General features: G+C 33.1%; 1 protein-coding gene across 6 annotated transcripts in view; it reads right to left on the reverse strand.

Moving 5' to 3' along the window:
- Positions 1-19,435, reverse strand: part of CSNK1A1 (casein kinase 1 alpha 1) — a 44,279-nt gene that overhangs the window by 11,541 nt on the left and 13,303 nt on the right. For 4 of the 6 annotated variants that reach the window (XM_010989485.3, XM_010989481.3, XM_010989483.3 and 1 more), the window contains exons 3-8: positions 14,455-14,581; positions 10,843-10,941; positions 8,361-8,444; positions 4,098-4,237; positions 2,824-2,902; positions 1,699-1,773 (exon numbers count right to left, since the gene is read on the reverse strand). In XM_010989485.3, the coding sequence (XP_010987787.1) occupies positions 1,699-1,773; positions 2,824-2,902; positions 4,098-4,237; positions 8,361-8,444; positions 10,843-10,941; positions 14,455-14,581 (604 nt within the window). The remainder of the gene's footprint in view (positions 1-1,698; positions 1,774-2,823; positions 2,903-4,097; positions 4,238-8,360; positions 8,445-10,842; positions 10,942-14,454; positions 14,582-19,435) is intronic. The other 2 variants (XM_010989486.3, XM_064484432.1) reach the window with 1 other exon arrangement.

Here is a 19,435-nt window from a genome sequence, read left to right on the forward strand (position 1 = left end):
TCACCAAAGGACTTCACCCTCAGGAATGCAGAAATAAATTATTAAAACAAAAATCCATACAACTCCCCCCCTTGAGTATATGTGAAGTGTTAAGGGAGGTGAGTTAAAAGATGCAGTCTCTTCCCACAATCTTATGCTTTTGAGAAATTTTTCACACCCAGAAGGTAGAATGTATACACCTGCAACATTTATTTTTATTGATTGCATTGATGCAAATAGATTTAATTTTTACAAAATACCTTCATACTGTTTCATTTTTCAGGGGACAGCTAAAACTAAAATATTGTACATTTTTATTGTTTAAAAAACACTTATTAAGACTTTTAAATTCTGAATATATATTCATGGTCTGCATTGATGATAAGCAGCATTTAGCAAATGAACTTGCTTTTACACGTATTACAAACAGAGTTAACGACAACTGAAGAACTGAAGGTCAAATAGTGAATTTTATGCACAGTCACCTTATGAAAACAGGCAAAACCTTGACAAAATCACCAACACCACTTACATTACACATGTGAAATAAGAAGTGCCTCGGGACCGTGAGATTAAAAACAATCCCACTACTTAAAGTAATACCTGATACTGCCGTGTTCACTGTGCCCTGAATCAATTTTATGTTTCTAATCCAGAAATACATAGTATACAATTTTTAAGATCAAAATTAAGATGTAGCCCACAAGTAGAGAATGTACCAAATCCTCCCTTTCTTTTCCTGTAAAAATGGCTGAATTTCCCGATAAGGCAATGAATCTTTGGAAGTAAGTAGTGTAAGAAAATATAATGTTTTGCTTCCTAAAGTGTAAGATTTTTAAGTTATTTGGGTGGGGAGGACAATTAACATGAATATTTTATTCATTAACCTAAAACATATTTCATAATTTAAAACAAATCCCAAAGAGCCCCAAAAGATCATATTCTCCCAAACCATCCCCTCTTTTCCTGTAGGTGTGTAGGAAAAGAGAAAGCAAATTTGTGGATGCATAAAAACATCACCATTTCCCCCCTTCCACAAAGTACTATTTCAATTCATGCTGGTTTCTCCCTTCTATCGCCCAACTATGTAATTATAGTTTTGTAATCATTTCAGGTATGCAACTGTCACAAAGATGACCAGCGGTCTTCTTTCTATGAAAGGGACCATGATCATCCATCATGACAACAAATATCTTTCCATTCTCAACTCACATGCCTCTCTATAAAGTCTGAGATTTCAGAGAAATGAACCTCATTCATCTATGATGCCATCTATATTGTTGAACACTTGCTATATTTCGACTGTTCTGATCTGCCTGCCTTTGTTTCCCTAACTCCTTGATATTCCAATTGTGGATATCCTTTCTTCTCCAGAAGCAGTTTAGGGATAAGGGGAGTATTTCTTACTTTAATTTTCTCATGGATTGATATGGTTCTATTAGAAAAATTTGCCTGCCTTCTTATTTTTCCTCCAGTTTCAAACAGATTAGATTATAGGGCCCAAACAAACCAGAAACATAAAACAATATTTAAAATGACTCATATGTTCAAGCTATTCTTAGAGATATCTAGATCATCAAAAATTAAATTTAAAATAATAAAATAGCTACCTAATAGGGTGCTTAGCTTCTGGAGCACAGAAGTAAAATGTTCCCTTTTTGGGGATCACTCATATTTAAAAACAAAAACAAAAACAAAAAACTCATCATGTACACTGACCTTACATAAAACTTCAACAGGTGTGGACATCTTCTTTTCGCTAATTTTTTCATATTTTTGCTTCTTTGTTGCAGCCTGTGGAAAATGAATTAAACCACACAGACATACTCAACACTACTGAGAAGAACCTTATTAGTTTAACACACTAGACATAAAAGTAAAATTTGATATTCAAGAGAAATCATAGCCTAGGATAAAAAAGAATTCCAAGTATAATGCATCTGAATTTTTCTTTTCCTAAACTGTTAACTTTTCACATGACTTCCTACTTTAAGAATGTTTTTAGTTATTAGGAAAGGATGAGTCTAACAGGAACATCAAGATGCATGATTTAAGTAAAAATGGGTAGAGTTAAACTTGAAATGAGATTTTTGGGGGGAAAAGAGGGGGAGAAATAAGATTTCTTAACCCACATTCAACAACAGGGCAAATATATAAGCAGATCAATACCACCCCTCCAAAAAAAGTGCCCATGATTTAGTGACATTTATAATTGATGTTAAAGTCAAAATGTTTCTGCAACAAAGAAGTATTCATATTGGATAATGTTACCTAAACAACACTGAACTCAGATGCTCAATAAATAAAGGGACCATTTTCCTTTAAAGGACCAATAAAATATCAAATAGCCATTAAATTCTAGAACATAGTACTTCATCATTAACACACAAATATTCACAAAAGTAATGGTAAAACTAATTAATAGGAAGAAGTAAAATGTTAAGATAACTAAATAATATAGCTAGAATTACTGGATAAACCAGTTCCACTATACATAAAAGTATATGTGGATTGTCAACATAATGGTAATACATCAAAATGAGACAGTCTCCACTCTTCTTAGCCCATGTCAAGCTCTATCCCAATAAAGTTACTGGTTACCAATGGGGTACCTGCTTATTGTTGCAAAGGAAACTGTTCTTCAGGTGTGACAGTGGTAGTCTATTATTTCCTACTGAATTTCCTATTGAAGTGATCAGGTTTAATTTTCCCAATAAAAGGTAAAGATAAAGTTATTCACTCTCAGAAAACCTCATACTTGGAAGGGACCTTAAAGGTCATCTCCAATATATATCTGTATTATTAAAACAAAACCAAAACACTGGTAACGTGAGTTTGGCTTACCTTTAGTCCTTGCCATGGCAGGCTGGTTCTATTAAAGTACATCAAAACATATCCTAATGACTCCATGTCATCTCGGCGACTAGAGAAAGAAAACGTAAGTTTATAAGCTGGAATTATTGTAAAGAACATGTGAAAGTAAGTCAGGTACACAAGAACAAATATTCCCAAGCAAGGACAGAGACTAATTTGGTGTCTAGTGAAAAACTTACTTAGTTTATGTAATTTTTTAAAAGAAGTTCATAATGGGTTACTTCTAAACAAAATTTTCTTATAAGATCCAAAACTATAAAACACATCATCCAGATATTTAATTTTTAAGAAAAACGAAAAGAATTTAGCCAAATAATTTTCTAAATGAGATTACTAATAAAGATGGAAGAACCACGTATTAGGACATACAAGTTTTGCAGAAGCTCACAAAGATAATTTAGGGATACTGAAATAAATTAATATTTTAAAGCTATTCAAACAACTTTATGAATATATAAATGAACACACACTTATATTTACACACACACACACATATTCAGATAGAAACATGTATTTAAGGATTGGTAATACACTGACTTACAGAAGATGTGAAATTATAGTTTAATTCAAGGTATTCAGATACTCATGGTTATTTCCTAAGCTTAAAACTCTTCTCATGAAGTCCCCTAATCTGAAAGCATATAATATGTCATTTCTATGCTTGTTTTAAGAAAACAAAAACAAAAATAAGACTGATGAAAGATGAAGGTAGATGAAAAACTAGAACCCAGGTCAAAAAATAGAAAGCATGGAAATTATGACAATGTTTAAATCAAATCCTATTAATTTATGTAGGACTAGAAGAGTAGAACAGGAGCTGGTCCACCAACACCCTTTTGGTTCACTAGGGTAACATTTTCCTTGTAAAAAAAAAAAAACCAATACATTGTTCCCCAAAACTCAACTTGCATCACTAAAATATAAAAAGCCCAAGATCAGTATTAAGAAAATAAGTACTGTCTTCAGCTGCAAAAATAAACATAAAGTTGCATTTATCCTTTAACTTTCCATCGTGCAATATTTTCTCCCCAAGAGACAACCTTCCAAAAAAAAAAAAAAAGAGGCCTCATTTAACTGGCTTCTCTTTACTGTCTAAACCAGCAGATAAAAAGGATTAATGAGCATTCTTCAAATCTTCAGCCAAGAGACATCTTTAAAAATTTTAAGAATCTAATTAAAATATTTCTAAAACCTGTTAATGGTTTTTGCTATGGATTTGATAAAAATTCAATTTTCAAACTCACCTCTGTTCAATACCAAGATGTGCATTGATGCTAGCATATCGAGCAGTGCCAGTGAGATTTTTATCTTCTCTGTAAGGTATGTGTTGCCTAGTCCTGTTGTCTCTGTACTTTTTGGCCAAACCAAAATCAATAAGGAATAACTTTAAAAGAAAATAAAGAGACATTAGGTTTCCAACCTTGTTCAATTAAACTGCTTCTTATTCATTAAATGGCATCTCTATTCTACTTTGTTCAATTGTATCAAAATAAAGCATCATAAGTAGAACAGATAATGAACAAACTCAACACTCCAATCATCTTTTACTAGTCCGTATCAAAAAAGTAAGTTAAAAAAAAGTTAAATGGTTGATCCTTGTCAGCTGAACAATTTCATAGGCTCAGTTCATTACACACTCAGGAGCCTGTCTTCAGAATTTCTAAAGTAGTGGAGAAATGTATACGTGGCTTGAATAGCAGAGTTGTTGACAGGTGTGCTGTGTGCCATAATGAAGCTGACATCCTGTTACTACTAGTAAACAAGCATGGGATTTTAAAAACTAAATGTAAAAAACTATCTGAAACTCTTCCATTTAACAAGGGCCACTCCCTAGTATGCAAACAGAATGTTGGTTATCTAAAGTAAGACAACTCTGAAAGTTTGATACTGACAACAAAACCAAGATTTTTATTTACTAAAAATAAGCATTTATAAAATAAGCATGCATTTCATTTCCAACTGACATTTATTTATGCACATGGTAAGTTTAAGCTTCTAGAAAACATAACAAGTTGATCTAAAATCTTAAAAAAAGTACTTAAGTATTTATTTAAATCAAGGTGGCTTACAACTAACAGTTTAAATGAGCCAACTAAAAACCAAACTAGATAAACAAACAAACAAAAACACCAAACTAGCATTTTAGAACAAAATAATACTTAGTGCTATCTCATTTATGTGGTACACAGGGAATAAGATACTCATTTGTAATATAGCTAATTGTTCAAAGCAATTCAGGTTTACTCTCCATGATTAAAACCTTTACAAGAGGAAGAAAAAAACCAAACAAAAGTATTCTTAAACAAAACAACAAAAAAACCCACAAAATAACAAGCCAAAACAAAACAAAACAACAACAACAACAAAAAATACCCCAAACCCAAAATATATTCATATTTACCTACTTTCTAAAGCAAAATAAGCTCAACTTAAAATTTTAGACTTTTTCATTAATCACTTACTATGGGTTATATCTATAAAGTTTATCAAGCAAAGCAGGTCTCTGTGCCCTTATACTACGTAGCCCTATACTATTTTTTTCTAGTTACACCTAAATTTTGTAGTTCTTCTCACTAGGGCGACATAAGGTCCCTTATGCCGAAGGTACAGTCTGAGATGCGCTGGGAAACCTGATCACCTAGACTGTTAGGGTTTATATCAAAAAATAAATTAAGCAAGTTACTGATTAAGGTGAAAAAGATATGACCAAGTGCTTCTTTTAGGAGGATGAAAAATAACTAAGATACTGTCTTAGTTATCTGTTGAATGGCAAAGACTGAGGTTTGAGCTTCTATAAACCATGGTAACAATGAAATACTTATTTCTTTTGGTCTACTACAAAAGAATGAAGACTAACGTTTTAGTAAAATGTAACTGGATGAGAGCTCTCTAGTATGATTAAACTCACTTTTAAAAAACCCACTTCTTAAGTAACTGAGTTATTATAAAATAGAAATATGAAAGTAAATGTTATAAAACACTAAAAGAAATAAAGCTCATACTCTTGTTTCTTTTGGAATGAAAATTAGCTCAGTATACAAATATTAAAATGAGCAAAATACACTGTTAGGTGAAACAAAAAAAAGTATGACTAAATTCAACAGATTCACACTGAAAAGCGAACAAAGGAAAACAAATATAAAAGGACATCCAGCTTTATGGTACTTTAAAATGACCCTTAAGAAATTATGTGGGTTATAAATGAAAAGTGATTCAGACATAGACTCTTCTCTAAGGGTTATTTTCTGGGATTGCTTCCTTTACTACCCCTAAAATGGAGGAGAAAAATAATAGGAACAATTTTGACATGATTATGTCTGACGGTAACATTCATGTCTAAAGCTACTTTCAGTAGCTCCATTTGCAACTCAGTAATCATTTTATCACAATTAAAAGACTACTTTATAAAAATTAGGTGTTCACTAGAGAGTTCTTTTCTTACACAACTCTAAAGGAAGAAATCTAACTTATTAAGAAAATAAAAAATGTAGACACTATTTTCCTTATGTATCTCAATTTTTAATATCAAAGCAAAAAACAACAAAGCAAACAAATTTTAAATTTCCTTACAAAAACTGAAAATAAGCCAAGAAAAGTAATGCTACTGCTAAACAAAGGTATCCATTTTAAGAGCAAACAACCAAAAGGAAAACTACTTAAAATAAAAAAAATTTTAAATCTCATGATAGTACATTATCTTCTAGCACCTATCAGGCTTCCTTAGTAGCTCTTTACGTTTTGAATTTAAAATAAATAAAAACATATAATGAAAGTGCAATGAAACCAGGTAATACCAAGGATATAAGCAAACAGCTGCAAATATGCAAAGGTAAAACCAAACAAGGAAAAGTCAGTATTCAATAAGTAATAAAACAATATATTTTTATAGGTTTGCAGATGCAAAGAGAAGTCTAATCTCTTTGGTATGTCAAATTGCTTTTCTATGAATTTTAACTACATGTTCTAAGCAAAATTTGTGCCTGTTTTAAAGAATGCAGCATATTCTTCAAAGGCATGTAGAAATGAGTTAACGTTGGCTATACTGAGATAACTCTACTTAGCAGAGGTGCACTTCAGAAACATTACTGCCAATTTTAGTTTCTGGCATTTGAAGCAGTTTTTCTCTTAACCAGGGGTCACATTTCCCTGTCCTTCCAAAAAATTCACAAGGTCACTTTTTCTCATAACCAAGATAAACTATATGTAAAGAGTATGACCAATTCAACACAATTTTATGGAAATTATTAAATGATTATGTTATACTTATATTTTAAGTAAAAATGTGCAAATGTATGGAGATAAGTAGAAACAGGGCAGTACAGATGCTTTACAATGTACCTAATTACCCACCATGCTACACCTCTCTGCCCAACCAAGATCTAGGCACCACAGTTGGTATTTGTGAATAAAAATAAAATTGAATTTCTGAAACCTTTCTAGCAGCAGGAGAATGTAGTCCTTGAAATAATGCTGGGCAGTATAGAAATGGATGAAATGATTACCCAGATGATGTGTGTGATTTAATTAAGGAACTATAAAGTATGCTCACACATCAAATGCATCTTTGATTACTCATGTCAATACTTCTTTCTCAGTATATACTACATTGAATGATAAAAATTCTTTTGTTTAGGAGCTTCAAAATTTACAAACCTAAATGTGTTTTTTTTAAAGCTATTTTCCCTTATCTGAAAATTAATACAGTAATAAAGCTATGTAACTCCTATAAAACTAAAATAAAATGTGAAGAGTTCTGCTTACATTAAAAAAAATTAGAAAATTATTGAAATGTTTATCTAGCCTCCTAAACACTAAATCAGGTTATGCATCTGTTTAATGTATCTTATGTGCTACTAATGGGAATTGATAAGTGCTTCAATTATATTACCATTATTAGATAGATATATATTAGAATACAATGTATTCCAGTTCCAGAACATATAATGCTCTTTAAGCATCTTATGCCACTTGGTTGAAGGTGAGAGAATTCACATTGAGGTAAATCAATTCTGGAAACACTAGATCTGAAATCTGATCTACACTTACCTGAAGATCATTAGGGAAGGGGAAGATAGCTGAGGCAGAATACATTCATCACACAGCACTGATGCAACTGAATTTAGATGTATATAATTTCATGCATTAAGTTCTGAAACTCCAAATACATTTTAAAAAACTAAACAGTCTACTTCAAGTTTACCATTAGGTACAGAATTTCAATACTACACCAACATATTTCTTCATGTGGATGTTAGAGATCTAAACATAACCCTGTTTTCATTTAGGTTTTCTCTAAACTTTAGAAGCTTTAAGCAAAAGCCACAAAGAAACATCTTAGTAATGTTATATGTTTGCCAAGTATGTCTGAATAATGCCAACGTAAGAGGTGCTTGAGTAAGATCTACATTCTCCAGAATTAAAACAAAACAAAAATAATCAAAATAAAACAATAAAAAGAAAAGCACATGAATTTGGGATTGAGGTTGGAATAGGAGACAGTTTCAGACCTGGTTTAATCCTGAGAAAGATGGGTCCTGAGAAGTACTAACAGTCATGCTTCTTTTCCTCTTCCCCACTGGAGATTCTAAACACTAAACAGACAATAGAGGGTGGCAGTGCATCAAACAGTATTGCTTACATTGCAACAATGGCCGGCGCAGACAGGCAACACCGAGGCATTAGAGAAAGAACAGGGTAGCCAAATGCCATCCTTCTTCCACCAAGCACTGTAGCTTCTCAGTTTTCCAAATAAGAATCACATGCTTAAGAACATTTGAATTCTTTACTCAGGTTTTTAATGCCATTATATTGTGTCACTGCCTGAAACAGGGATAGCAATGGTGACATTTGGCTCTTTAATTTTTTAATCAAAAATGGGGAATTTGGATCTGTAATCTTTGGTACCACAATCTGCCCTTCCCCCAAAAAATATTGTACAAGGGAAAAAATCTTCAGTAAGGAAGAGGTAGAAGGCATTTAGTCACCTTAAAATTTATTTTCATAAGCATGCAGGGCTGATTACTGGAAGAGATGAGTAAATTCACTAAGACTGGAGTGACTACTCCTAAATATCAAATTCAGAACAATTTTCCAAGTAAGAAATTTGACTTTAAAAATCAACCTCAAAAGCATCCCCTCCACTCTTTCCCACAAACAGAAAACTACTGGAACGAGCTACCAAGAATCCAGTCTCATACAATTGGCATTTTTTAAACTACAATACAGAAAACACTAAAAACCAACTACGTAAACAAACACTAATCCAAAATGTTCAAGAACAACATTTAGAATCTGAACCTTAGGTAAACACTGCATTTTTACCATTGGGTCTCTCTGAATCTGTATGGCAGCAAAGCAGCTTCACAATATTCTTTACTATCTCTAAAAGAGGACACAAGATTCTATAAAGGTTTACATATCACTGAGCAATTTGGACTTCTAACACAACTATGTGATTAATAAGCTATTTTTAAAGGAGGGGGGAGCAAAGAGGAATTATCTAGGCCATCATTAAATTTAAAACAAAAACCATGTACTGCAATGTCAACATGCAGAACACGGATCACATGAGGATAATGGATCTTAAGCAGGAAGAAAATGGGAAGGAAAAGGGCTTGGGAAATGGTCAAAATATTAGGGTCAGACTAACAAAAGTGCCCCCCAAAATTAAGACCAGTAATTTTTTTTTCAATTAAATTACCAGGTTATACAATGAAAATTAAGAACCTGGATGCTTCAAAAAGAGAAGCCACATAGTATTAAAAACAAAAAGATGCAATTTGGGAATGGCAAGAAAGGTTATATGTAGATTTAAACACCTTTTATTATTTAAAGCTAAGCTTTCAACAACAAAAAAAAACCCTTAGATTTCCTAAAACTTGGTCAGAACAACATTAATGTCTCACACATTAACAAATAACACCAGTTCTAATGGTAATGGCTCCAAGTTGGCATTCATACAGGCAAACAAAGGTAAACATTTATAGCTAGACCTAAAAACACCAAACATTCCCTAATGGTTTAATAAAACACATGGGAATAGTCCTTCCAAAAACAAAACAAAAAAACCACAAAAACCCCCAAAAAGCCCCCAAGTTGTCCTGAAGTTGACAAATTTCTATCAGATCATCAGATCACAACATGCTTAGTGCATTGCCAATGCTGCCTGTCTGCCCGAGCTCAACATTGAAATCGGTAAAGCAATTCACTCAGTAAAACTAATCATTGCAGAAAAAATTTCAACATAATTAGTTTCTAACTGCAATCATACGTTACTAGCTAAAACCCAATGACCCAATAAATTCAATCATTCTGGGACCTCCCCTCAATAATGTATGAATATTCATTTCACTTGTCTCTATTTTCCTTAAAAAGGGGAGAAGAGGGGTGGAGAACTCACCCAACTTGGCATCCAAGTAAAAACTGTAAACTACTTTTGAAGCACGCCCCAAATTATCCTTAGAATACACAAATCCAAGGACTGAAGAATTCTCATTATCAACCATGCTCAGTCAGCAAATGTTAACGCCATGGTGACAGATATGTCAGTGGTTTCCACACTGGCACAAGCACATGTATTACAAAAACCCACACTTCAGAGACAAAGGTTAAAATCTAATTTTTAGCATTCAGGAAGAAAAGTTTATGGGGTTTTTTTTTTTTGCCATTTGAATGAATGAAAAAGATACAACTTTTGAATAGTTAAATGATATACATGATTTACATTTCATTATAAAGCCCTTGGAATTTTATATTTCCACATAGATAACTAATCTTGGTTAAGTTGGAGAGAATTTATTTCAAGTTACTAAGTTAATAGAGTATTTCAAGTTACTAAGTTAATAGATTATCCTTTTAGCACAATCTTTTAAAGCAACTACCAATAGCAAATTCAACTTACTATGACTTTATAAAGACTGAAAAGTTCACCAAAGCAATTCTTCAAGTTTTTTACTCTTTGTGCTGTCATGCAAAGAACATTTGACTAACCTTATTACAGTGACGCCCAATACCCATTAGGAAGTTATCTGGTTTAATGTCTCTGTGTATAAAATTCTTTGTATGCACATATTCAATTCTACTGATCATCTGGAAAAAAGAGGGGAGAGAGAATCAAGGTAAGTGATTTGACTTAAGAGACGAAAGAAAGCAACATTACTTCTCAACTATTTCAACATGTCAATTATTTTTCAAGATCACAGGTTATTTTATTAATTTTATTTAGAGTTCACAAAGATAGTGCTAGACAAAATTAAACAGAAGGGGCAACCAGGCTCTCCATTTCTCTCTAGATTGATGGTGATCTAAGAATAAACCTGCCATGTTCTTTGGGCTTATTCTTTCCATATTAATGATTATAAACAAGATAGTACCTAACCTGATAGGAAGAACTGATGTTTGTAATTTTTTATTCACAAAAGCAGTAAAATTTAAAATTGTTTCAGTTGTAATATATTATATAAAGTAAAAACCAATCTTACGCCACCTGAGGTACCTGTGTTAAAAAAGCCTAGTATTAGCCATATCTATTTCCAAGCTCTTATATATGTACGTACAAATTCACATATATTTGAGAGTAGTTGTTATATAAGCTGTAAGTTGTTGTTATTGCTTTAAACTGATATAAAAGTATTCTACTCATTTTATTCTTGTTCCCTTGTTTTTACATATCTCAAACACTCCTGAAAGTTGGTAGCGTACAATGTAAGTATGTAACTTTTATATCAACAGGACATATACAAGCTGAGTTTCCTTCCTGCATGTTTTTTGGACTCCCATGATTTTCCTTCATACTACAATCGTATTAAAAAACTGAAAAGGAAACATGCCATTCTAACAAGCTTTTCTTAATTTCTTGGAATCTGCCAAGTCAAATGGTATGGTTTTAGCATTGCTTTTAATGGCTACACATATTCTGTGGTATAGATGGAAGTATTCTTCAATTATCCCCTAACTCACAGTACTCCCAATGTTTGCCTTATTTTCCCATTGTAAACAATAACGTTATTAATATATTCCAACATATCCTTATCTACTAGTGCTTTTATTTCTATGGGCTATGAATCCTGTAAGATTACATGGGGAGTCACTGGGTTGAAGGGTACGTGTTTTTTTCATTTTGATGGGTGCTACAGGACTGCCCTTCAGAATAGGCTATAGCAACTCACTTTCCCAGCGGCAGTATTTTTTTCCTACTAGCAAAGTTATTTTAGTTCTTTCTAAATCTTGCCAATTTGACAGGTATTGATCTCACTTGAATTTTCCTAACAATTTGGTAATTACTCATTTTTACTGACCATTTGGATTTAGTACTATTCTATGAACTGTCAATCTACAGCCTTTGTCCATTATTATTTTGGCTTGTCCTTGTCAATTTTAAAGAATTCTTTGCATATAATTGACAGTCTTTAATCAGTCATTTATTATGTAAATAGATTTAAATTGTGAAAAGTGTCTTCACTATGGCATCTTCTGTAATAGTTTTAATTTTCAAATTATCAAATATGTCTCCCTTTTCTGTAAAATAGTTACAAGCTGAATTTGAAAATGTTTCTCATATCCAAAGGCTGCCAACGTTATCTTTCTACCCATATGTTCTTGCTCATCTCAGTAGTATATGTCAGGATTCCATTTTACTTATTTATTAATTTAAAAAAATTGAAGTACAGTCAACTACAATGTATCAATTTCTGGTGTACAGCACAATGTCCCAGTCATGCATATACATAAATATATGTTTTCATATTTTTTTATTAAAGGTTAGTACAAGATATTTAACATAGTTCCCTGTGCTATACAGAACTTTTTTTTTAAATCTATTTTTATATATAGTGGCTAACATTTGTAAATCTCAAACTCCAGAGCTTTTATCACCATGGATATATAGATTCTAAATCTTACTCCTCTACACCTTGGCAAATGCCTTTTGAAGCCAAATCATGATCTGTGGCTTGAACTATACAATGTCCAAATACCACTCTTAGGTACAACAGCAACTTGTATATTAAAGAAGTAAAACACATTTGGCTCACTTTATGTATATATTTGTCCTAGCTAAGTAAAATCTATCATTACACTATGACTATTCACTTACTGGTTTAAGGTCAGGCAAAAGATAATTAATGGCACAAACTACAGACTACTTCAAGTGTTGTTTGTCATCTACAGAGCAAGACTTAGCTGTGACTTCCTTAAAACAAATGCTTTCTTGCAACTCCCTTCCCTGAATTACATTCTTTTTCTGATGATACCAGTATATCCAATATAAACTTCTATGACAGAACCTTTCCATTTCTCTCCACTAGACTCTACGCTCCTAGAGGGAAGATACTAGTTCTTACTCTTCTTTGTACCCAAGTAGAGTGGCAGGCCCCAAACAAATGCTCACTGCATGAATGCATGTTACTGAACCTACAGAATATAAACTTTCGTTAAGATTCACTCATGTTAGTTAAAACATATTGAAAGGTTTTTTTAACTGTTTAATGTTTGAATTTTTAACGTGCCACAAATAGAACACTGTAATTTGCCAATATTTGCTTGAGCCACTCAAGAGTTTTTCCGTTGAGCTTAGGCAATAACAGTTGCTGATTAAGAAAATAAGCACTACTTTCTAATCCCTTGACTTTATTATTATTTTTTAATACTTTGAATTCATACTTTGTAAAACTCTATCTCAAATGCCAATTCTGTTTATCACCTCACTTAAATTTATTATGACATCCAATCTAAATTTTAATAACGTCATTCTCTTCCACAGCATTTTTATAAATACATTTAGTTTAACTTGAAGCACTTCTAACATTTTCTTGACCTTCAAGGTATCGTGACCAAAATTTTAAAATTATAAATTCCTTGACATTTACCTATTATCTTTAACTGTATTAGGTTTCCTCAAGGCTTGTTACTGACCCCATTCCCCTATTTTAAAATTCTTTAAAACTAATTTTCTTTATCTCCTTTAGATTAAAAAAAAATCTGAGCTCTGGCTTTAAATAATTTAATCAAACCTCCAGCATGAATCTAATTCATGACATTAAAATTTCCCCAGTGCTGCTTAAATATTACCAATGGCTAAGAATCCTTTATTGCAAGAAACATCTACTTGGTCAAAAATTCTTCCTTAAGTTATTTCAGTACCTCCTTATTTTCCTCAAAAAATACACCTTTCATAAGGGTTCCACATATAATACATAGCATTCAATTTGTTTAATTTAACCAAAATTTCAACATATTTATGGATACATATATACACTCCAAATCCTTTCTTCAAAATTTTACAAGGAAAACTGCTACATTCAACACTAAAACAAATACACTCCGTCTGATGGAAGCACCTTAAAAACTACCAGTCTACAGGTGAGTAATAAACCAGTATAATCCATTTTTTTTCCATACCCATAGGAAAACATCTACAAGTAATATTAGAGTAATACACTTGAATAAGTACATCTTATTATCTATATCTTTTTTTGCTGATATAATGCTTAAATAGTGACACACAAGATTATAATAGTCTAGCTTACATACATTTAAATTATAGTCAAATAGTGGTGAACAATAGTATTTCTCAATTTTTATTCTCATAAAAATTTCACATACCTGGTCAGCTAACATAAGTACAGTTTTCATTGTGAACCTTCTTGAACAGAAATTGAAGAGGTCTTCGAGGCTGGGTCCAAGAAGATCCATGACTAGCACATTGTAGTCTTTTTCCTGACCATACCACCTAACAAAATGAAAGGGGGAAACGAAAAGGAAGGGCATTATAAAAAGTCAGTATCACCAAATATTGAAAATTTTTAAGTAAGAATAAGACTGTTTTTCCTCTCTGGTTAGGCTTTACTTAAAGTTAAGTTTTCCTCTGTTTAGTCAATGAACCCACTAACCCACTAACTGACCACATTGCCCAACACAAAATAAGGGTAAAGAGTGACCTCATTGTCCTATTAAGTTAGGACTTGTGTGGCAGACTTAACACTCCTCTTACCAGGGCAGGTTAATTCTATACCCAACTGCCACTGATGCCTGTGACTTTGGGCAAGTTCCTTAATTTCATCTGGTCTACTTTCTAACTGGAGAAATGAAGGAGATTACATAGCCATTCCAAAACATTTCAAAAAGCAGAGATATCTTTTATTATAACTATTTCATTTCCTACCAAGTTATATTAATAAAGTTTTTTGCTTAATTTCATATTACAGAATCTGAACAGTATTACCACAAAGATGACATCTGCTTTTTATGGAGGAATCATGCTTTTAATTATCCCATGTTACATTACTGCAGATAAACATACCACTTGTCTCCAATAACTTTAGGCATATCAACTGCTAATTTCAGAGACTTCAATCCAAGGACTGGGAATCACTGCAATAAATGATTTCAAGTTTCTATATGCCTCTTAGTCTGGTAGGGGTAATTTTCTAAAAATGAGCACTACTATTTTTATTTCAAACTAATCTAGATTATGAATTCTGCTTGAAAAGAAAACTGGCCATTATTTAAAATATTAAAAAAAAGCAGAAACAAACAAACAAAAACAAAAAAAAGGTGTGGGGGAGTATTTTACAGTTAGACTGGAATGATTTTTTTTGTTAACTCCAGTTAAGACTGATACCAGGATTTACCATTTGAAAAGTTTATTTAAAGAATTTTCAAAACAAGGGAAAAGGGCTTAAAAAATATATATGTGTCAAAAGCATTAATAAGTATTGGTCTAGTGGGAACCTGTCTACCGCTTTTTACTCCTTTTTAAAAATTTTGCTGTAATGTAGGTTTTTAGTTGATATGAAAGAAAACCAAGACTGAAACTAGCTAATAGGGGTTTAATATCTTAATAATTATATTTTTCTAGAAAATGCAAGCATGGCCCCATATTCAGATACAACGAATATACTCCCTGGAATCTTATGTAAAGATCATAAAGGTACTAGGCTTAAAAAGTTCACATTCCTTACTACATTTTTGCTTCAACTGTTCCAGAGGACTATTTCCCAACATGACACATGAGTAACTATCATCAAACACATAAAAAGGTATTCATTCTCATACTGACTTTGTTAAAAAAAAAATTTTAAAAAAAAAGGTAGCCTGACAGGTAAAGAGTTTCTGTTTAACTTATAGAGACTGTCCCCACTAGCCTAAGAAAAGCAACAGATTTGTCAATGGTAGAGCTGGGCTGTCCTTATTGCACCTAAAACTGTGTTCAAGCTGCTTTAATTTTCCCTTTTCTATCCTTATTTTCCATATAGGAATTCAATACCCTTCACATTCATTCAAACATTTACTTCAAAGAAAAGCTCACGGTGGTGGGTTTTTTGTAGGGCGGGTGTGTAGGTGGGTGAAGATGGATAAAACATAACAAATAATAATTTTAAAAGGTAAGTGATTAACAAAGTGAAAAGGTTACGTTCTCCTTTCCTTTTTCCTCTGTTTATACTGTTTTCCTTCCTTTTTTTTCGTATTCCTTTACTTAACTGCAGAGGCAAATCTGTGCTAGGAAGCTGGCAGGAACCAGCCTTTGCCATTTTAAATGTCCAATCGTAAGTGTTAGAGAGGATTTTTTATGTAAATCTAATTTATCTAGGTTTTAAAGGAAAAAAGATTCTATACAAGAACACCAACTCCAGAAAGAGCTAAGGCAATGACAGGAAGTCACAAAAAGTCAAAGGCAAAAGGGAAAGCATAAATCAACTCTCTTAAGATTACAAGCCATGTCTACACAAGCAGATGTGCATCAATGGCTGCGTAACAAAACTACAATAAACAAGTAAAATTTACAACCACCCGTGTCCAAATACAAACCGGAAATATAAAAGGCACAAATTTACACTTCTCCATGTAATTATACAATTTCATAGTGCACTTTATGAGAAGTCATCTGCAAATTAAACCTTTAACAGAATACTCTAAGTCAAGCTAATGGGCACTTCTATCCTTATTTGTTTACTTAAGAGTTTTAGACATACCCACTATTTGCAACGTCAAAAAGATAAACAGTCCATTAAAAAAAAAACTGCTAAAACATAAATGTTTCAAAGGCATTTCCTCTATGGAACAACTATCCATTTCTAAAATAATTAGGATTTTTGCTTAGAGATTGGTACTATAGCTCCTTAAACCTAAGTGACAGGTGTTTCTATCTTTCATACTTCCTTTTGATCTCAAGGAATAGATAGCTTTATTTCTCTAAAGCTAACACCTCATTCCCTCCCCATCTGTGCTTTCCATCCAGATATTATTACACACAGATTAGGAGCCAGGAACAGTCTGCTGCTTATCCAAATCCTACTTTTAGTCAGTTCTACCTTCACTTCCATGTTTTCCACTTCTACTCTGAGAGCTTCTAACTCCCCATTTCAATTTTGAATGCCAAAGAAATCTTCCTTAAGTAGCCTATCCTACAGTGTTCTCCCATTTCACGGAATTCCCATAGCCACTGACTACTGCTTGGACCCAAGATCTAACCCCTTGACAATACAATATTCAAGTAGTTACTTTGGTATTTCTCACTCTATACCTGGTAAGATAGAGCTTAATGTTCAGTCCTCACAGAACCTGGGTAATGAGCAAGTACTAATCTGATTCTGAGAGCATTTAAGTTTGCAGATTAATTTGAAACATAGCAACACGAAAATTTCACTTCTGTTCTTCACTTTGAGGTGCCTTCAGCCTAGAAACTTAGGTTTTATCTTTAGACATTTTTTTAATGTGAGCAACAATGTGTTGGTACTAAGTACCCTGTGGTAAAGTAATGTATGCACTGTAGGTAGCTCAGATTCCTGAAAGATTGGGGAAAAACAAAAAACTGGTTTGACTTGGAGCTTTCTTGATTTGGAGTGATCATGATTTGGAGCTATTCCTCCTAACAGTTTCAAAACATACAGAAGAATCAAGGAATTTAATGGACAGAAGAAAAAGAAATGCAGGAGACTCAATTTCCCTTTGTTTCAAATCAATGCCTTTAGACTTAGTGTTGCCTGGCCAATCAAGGAAGTAGGCTGAAGAATGAGCCTGCAATTTAGAAAACCATCATTACTTAGAGCATAAAAAAAGGGTACCTTAAGGTCTGAAGAAGATGCTAGAAAAGGCAAAGCAAATCTCTCTGCTCTCATTTCCTTTCCTCTAAACCCATATCCAAACAAATTCTAGTTAAAACATGAAGGCACACACAAAAAGCATACATCTAAGATGATACTGGTACAAGTTATTGGTGCTGACAAAGAAAGATGCTAACAGAATTCAGAAAAATGAGGTAAGTGGGAATTGACTACAGGTTAATTGTATGCATCATTCTAACTGGGCTATGGGATGCTGTAATAGCTGGTAAAACATTATTTTGGGGTGTCTGTGAAGGAGTCTCCAGAGGTGATTAGCATTTCAGTAACAGACTAAGTAAAGATCACCCCACACCCAAAGTGGGGCCAGGGCTGGGGTCCTGAATAGAACAAAAAGACAGAGGAAGAGAAAATGTACTCTGCTAGAGCTGAGACGGCCATCTTCTCCTCCCTTGGACAGCCATGCTCCTGTTCAGACATCAGGACTCAAACCAGGACCTAAATCATTAGCTTCCCTGGTTCTCAGGCTTTCAGGCTTGGATTAGAACTACTGCTGGTTTTCCTGGGCCCCTAGCTTGCAAGACCACAGATCATGGGACTTTTTAGCCTGTATAATCACCTGAGCCAATCCCTCATAATAAATGTCTTCCTGTATATCTATAAGCAGATCTTGATTTATTGTTCTTTACAGATATCACGTTTTACATATTCAAGTTTTGCGGCAACGCTGTGTCCAACAGTGTATTGGCACCATTTTCCAATAGTATTTGCTCACTTTGTGTCTGTCACATTTTGGTAATTCTCACAATATTTCAAACCTTTTCATTATTATTATATTTGTTACGGTCGTCTGTGATCAGTGATTTTTATGTTTGATGTCACTACTGCAAAAAGATCACAACTTGCTGAAAGCTCAAATAATGGTTAGGACTTACTACACTATAGCGTAAACATAACTTTATGCACTGGGAAACCAAAAAGTTTGTGTAACTTTGCTTTACTGTGGTGATCTGGAACTGAACCTGTAATACATCCAAGGTCTGCCTGTATATATAATCCATCAGTTCTGTGTCTCTGGAGAATCCTAACACAATATAGCCATTTTTTGGTCTTATTCACAATGCCATATTCCTAGCACCCAGCATAATGCCTTACATGCAGGAAATGCTCAGTAACATTTGCTGAATTAAAAAATAAAAAGCTGTATCAGAGGTTTTAACAGGCTAGGGAATGCTTGATGTGGCAAGGAAAACAAAGCAAGGAATACAAAAAACTTCACGCACTGAAAGTATAAGGTCATCAGGAAGCATCTACTCACCTTCGATTCAAATAAACCAAATAATTATAAAATTTTAAAAGCGATAGTTTTAAGAGGTAAATATCTTTTCCTATGACATTTACCTTTTCATCTTTAGGTTAGTAATGTCAAGAGTCCCTACTAAATGACTAAAATGTAAACACTGAATCAGTGCTATAACATATCCGTTTTCATAGCATCTAAAGTCTCAAAAACACTGTATCTT

The sequence above is a fragment of the Camelus dromedarius genome, chromosome 3 (assembly GCF_036321535.1).
Source record: "Camelus dromedarius isolate mCamDro1 chromosome 3, mCamDro1.pat, whole genome shotgun sequence".
Classification (NCBI taxonomy): Eukaryota; Metazoa; Chordata; class Mammalia; order Artiodactyla; family Camelidae; genus Camelus; species Camelus dromedarius.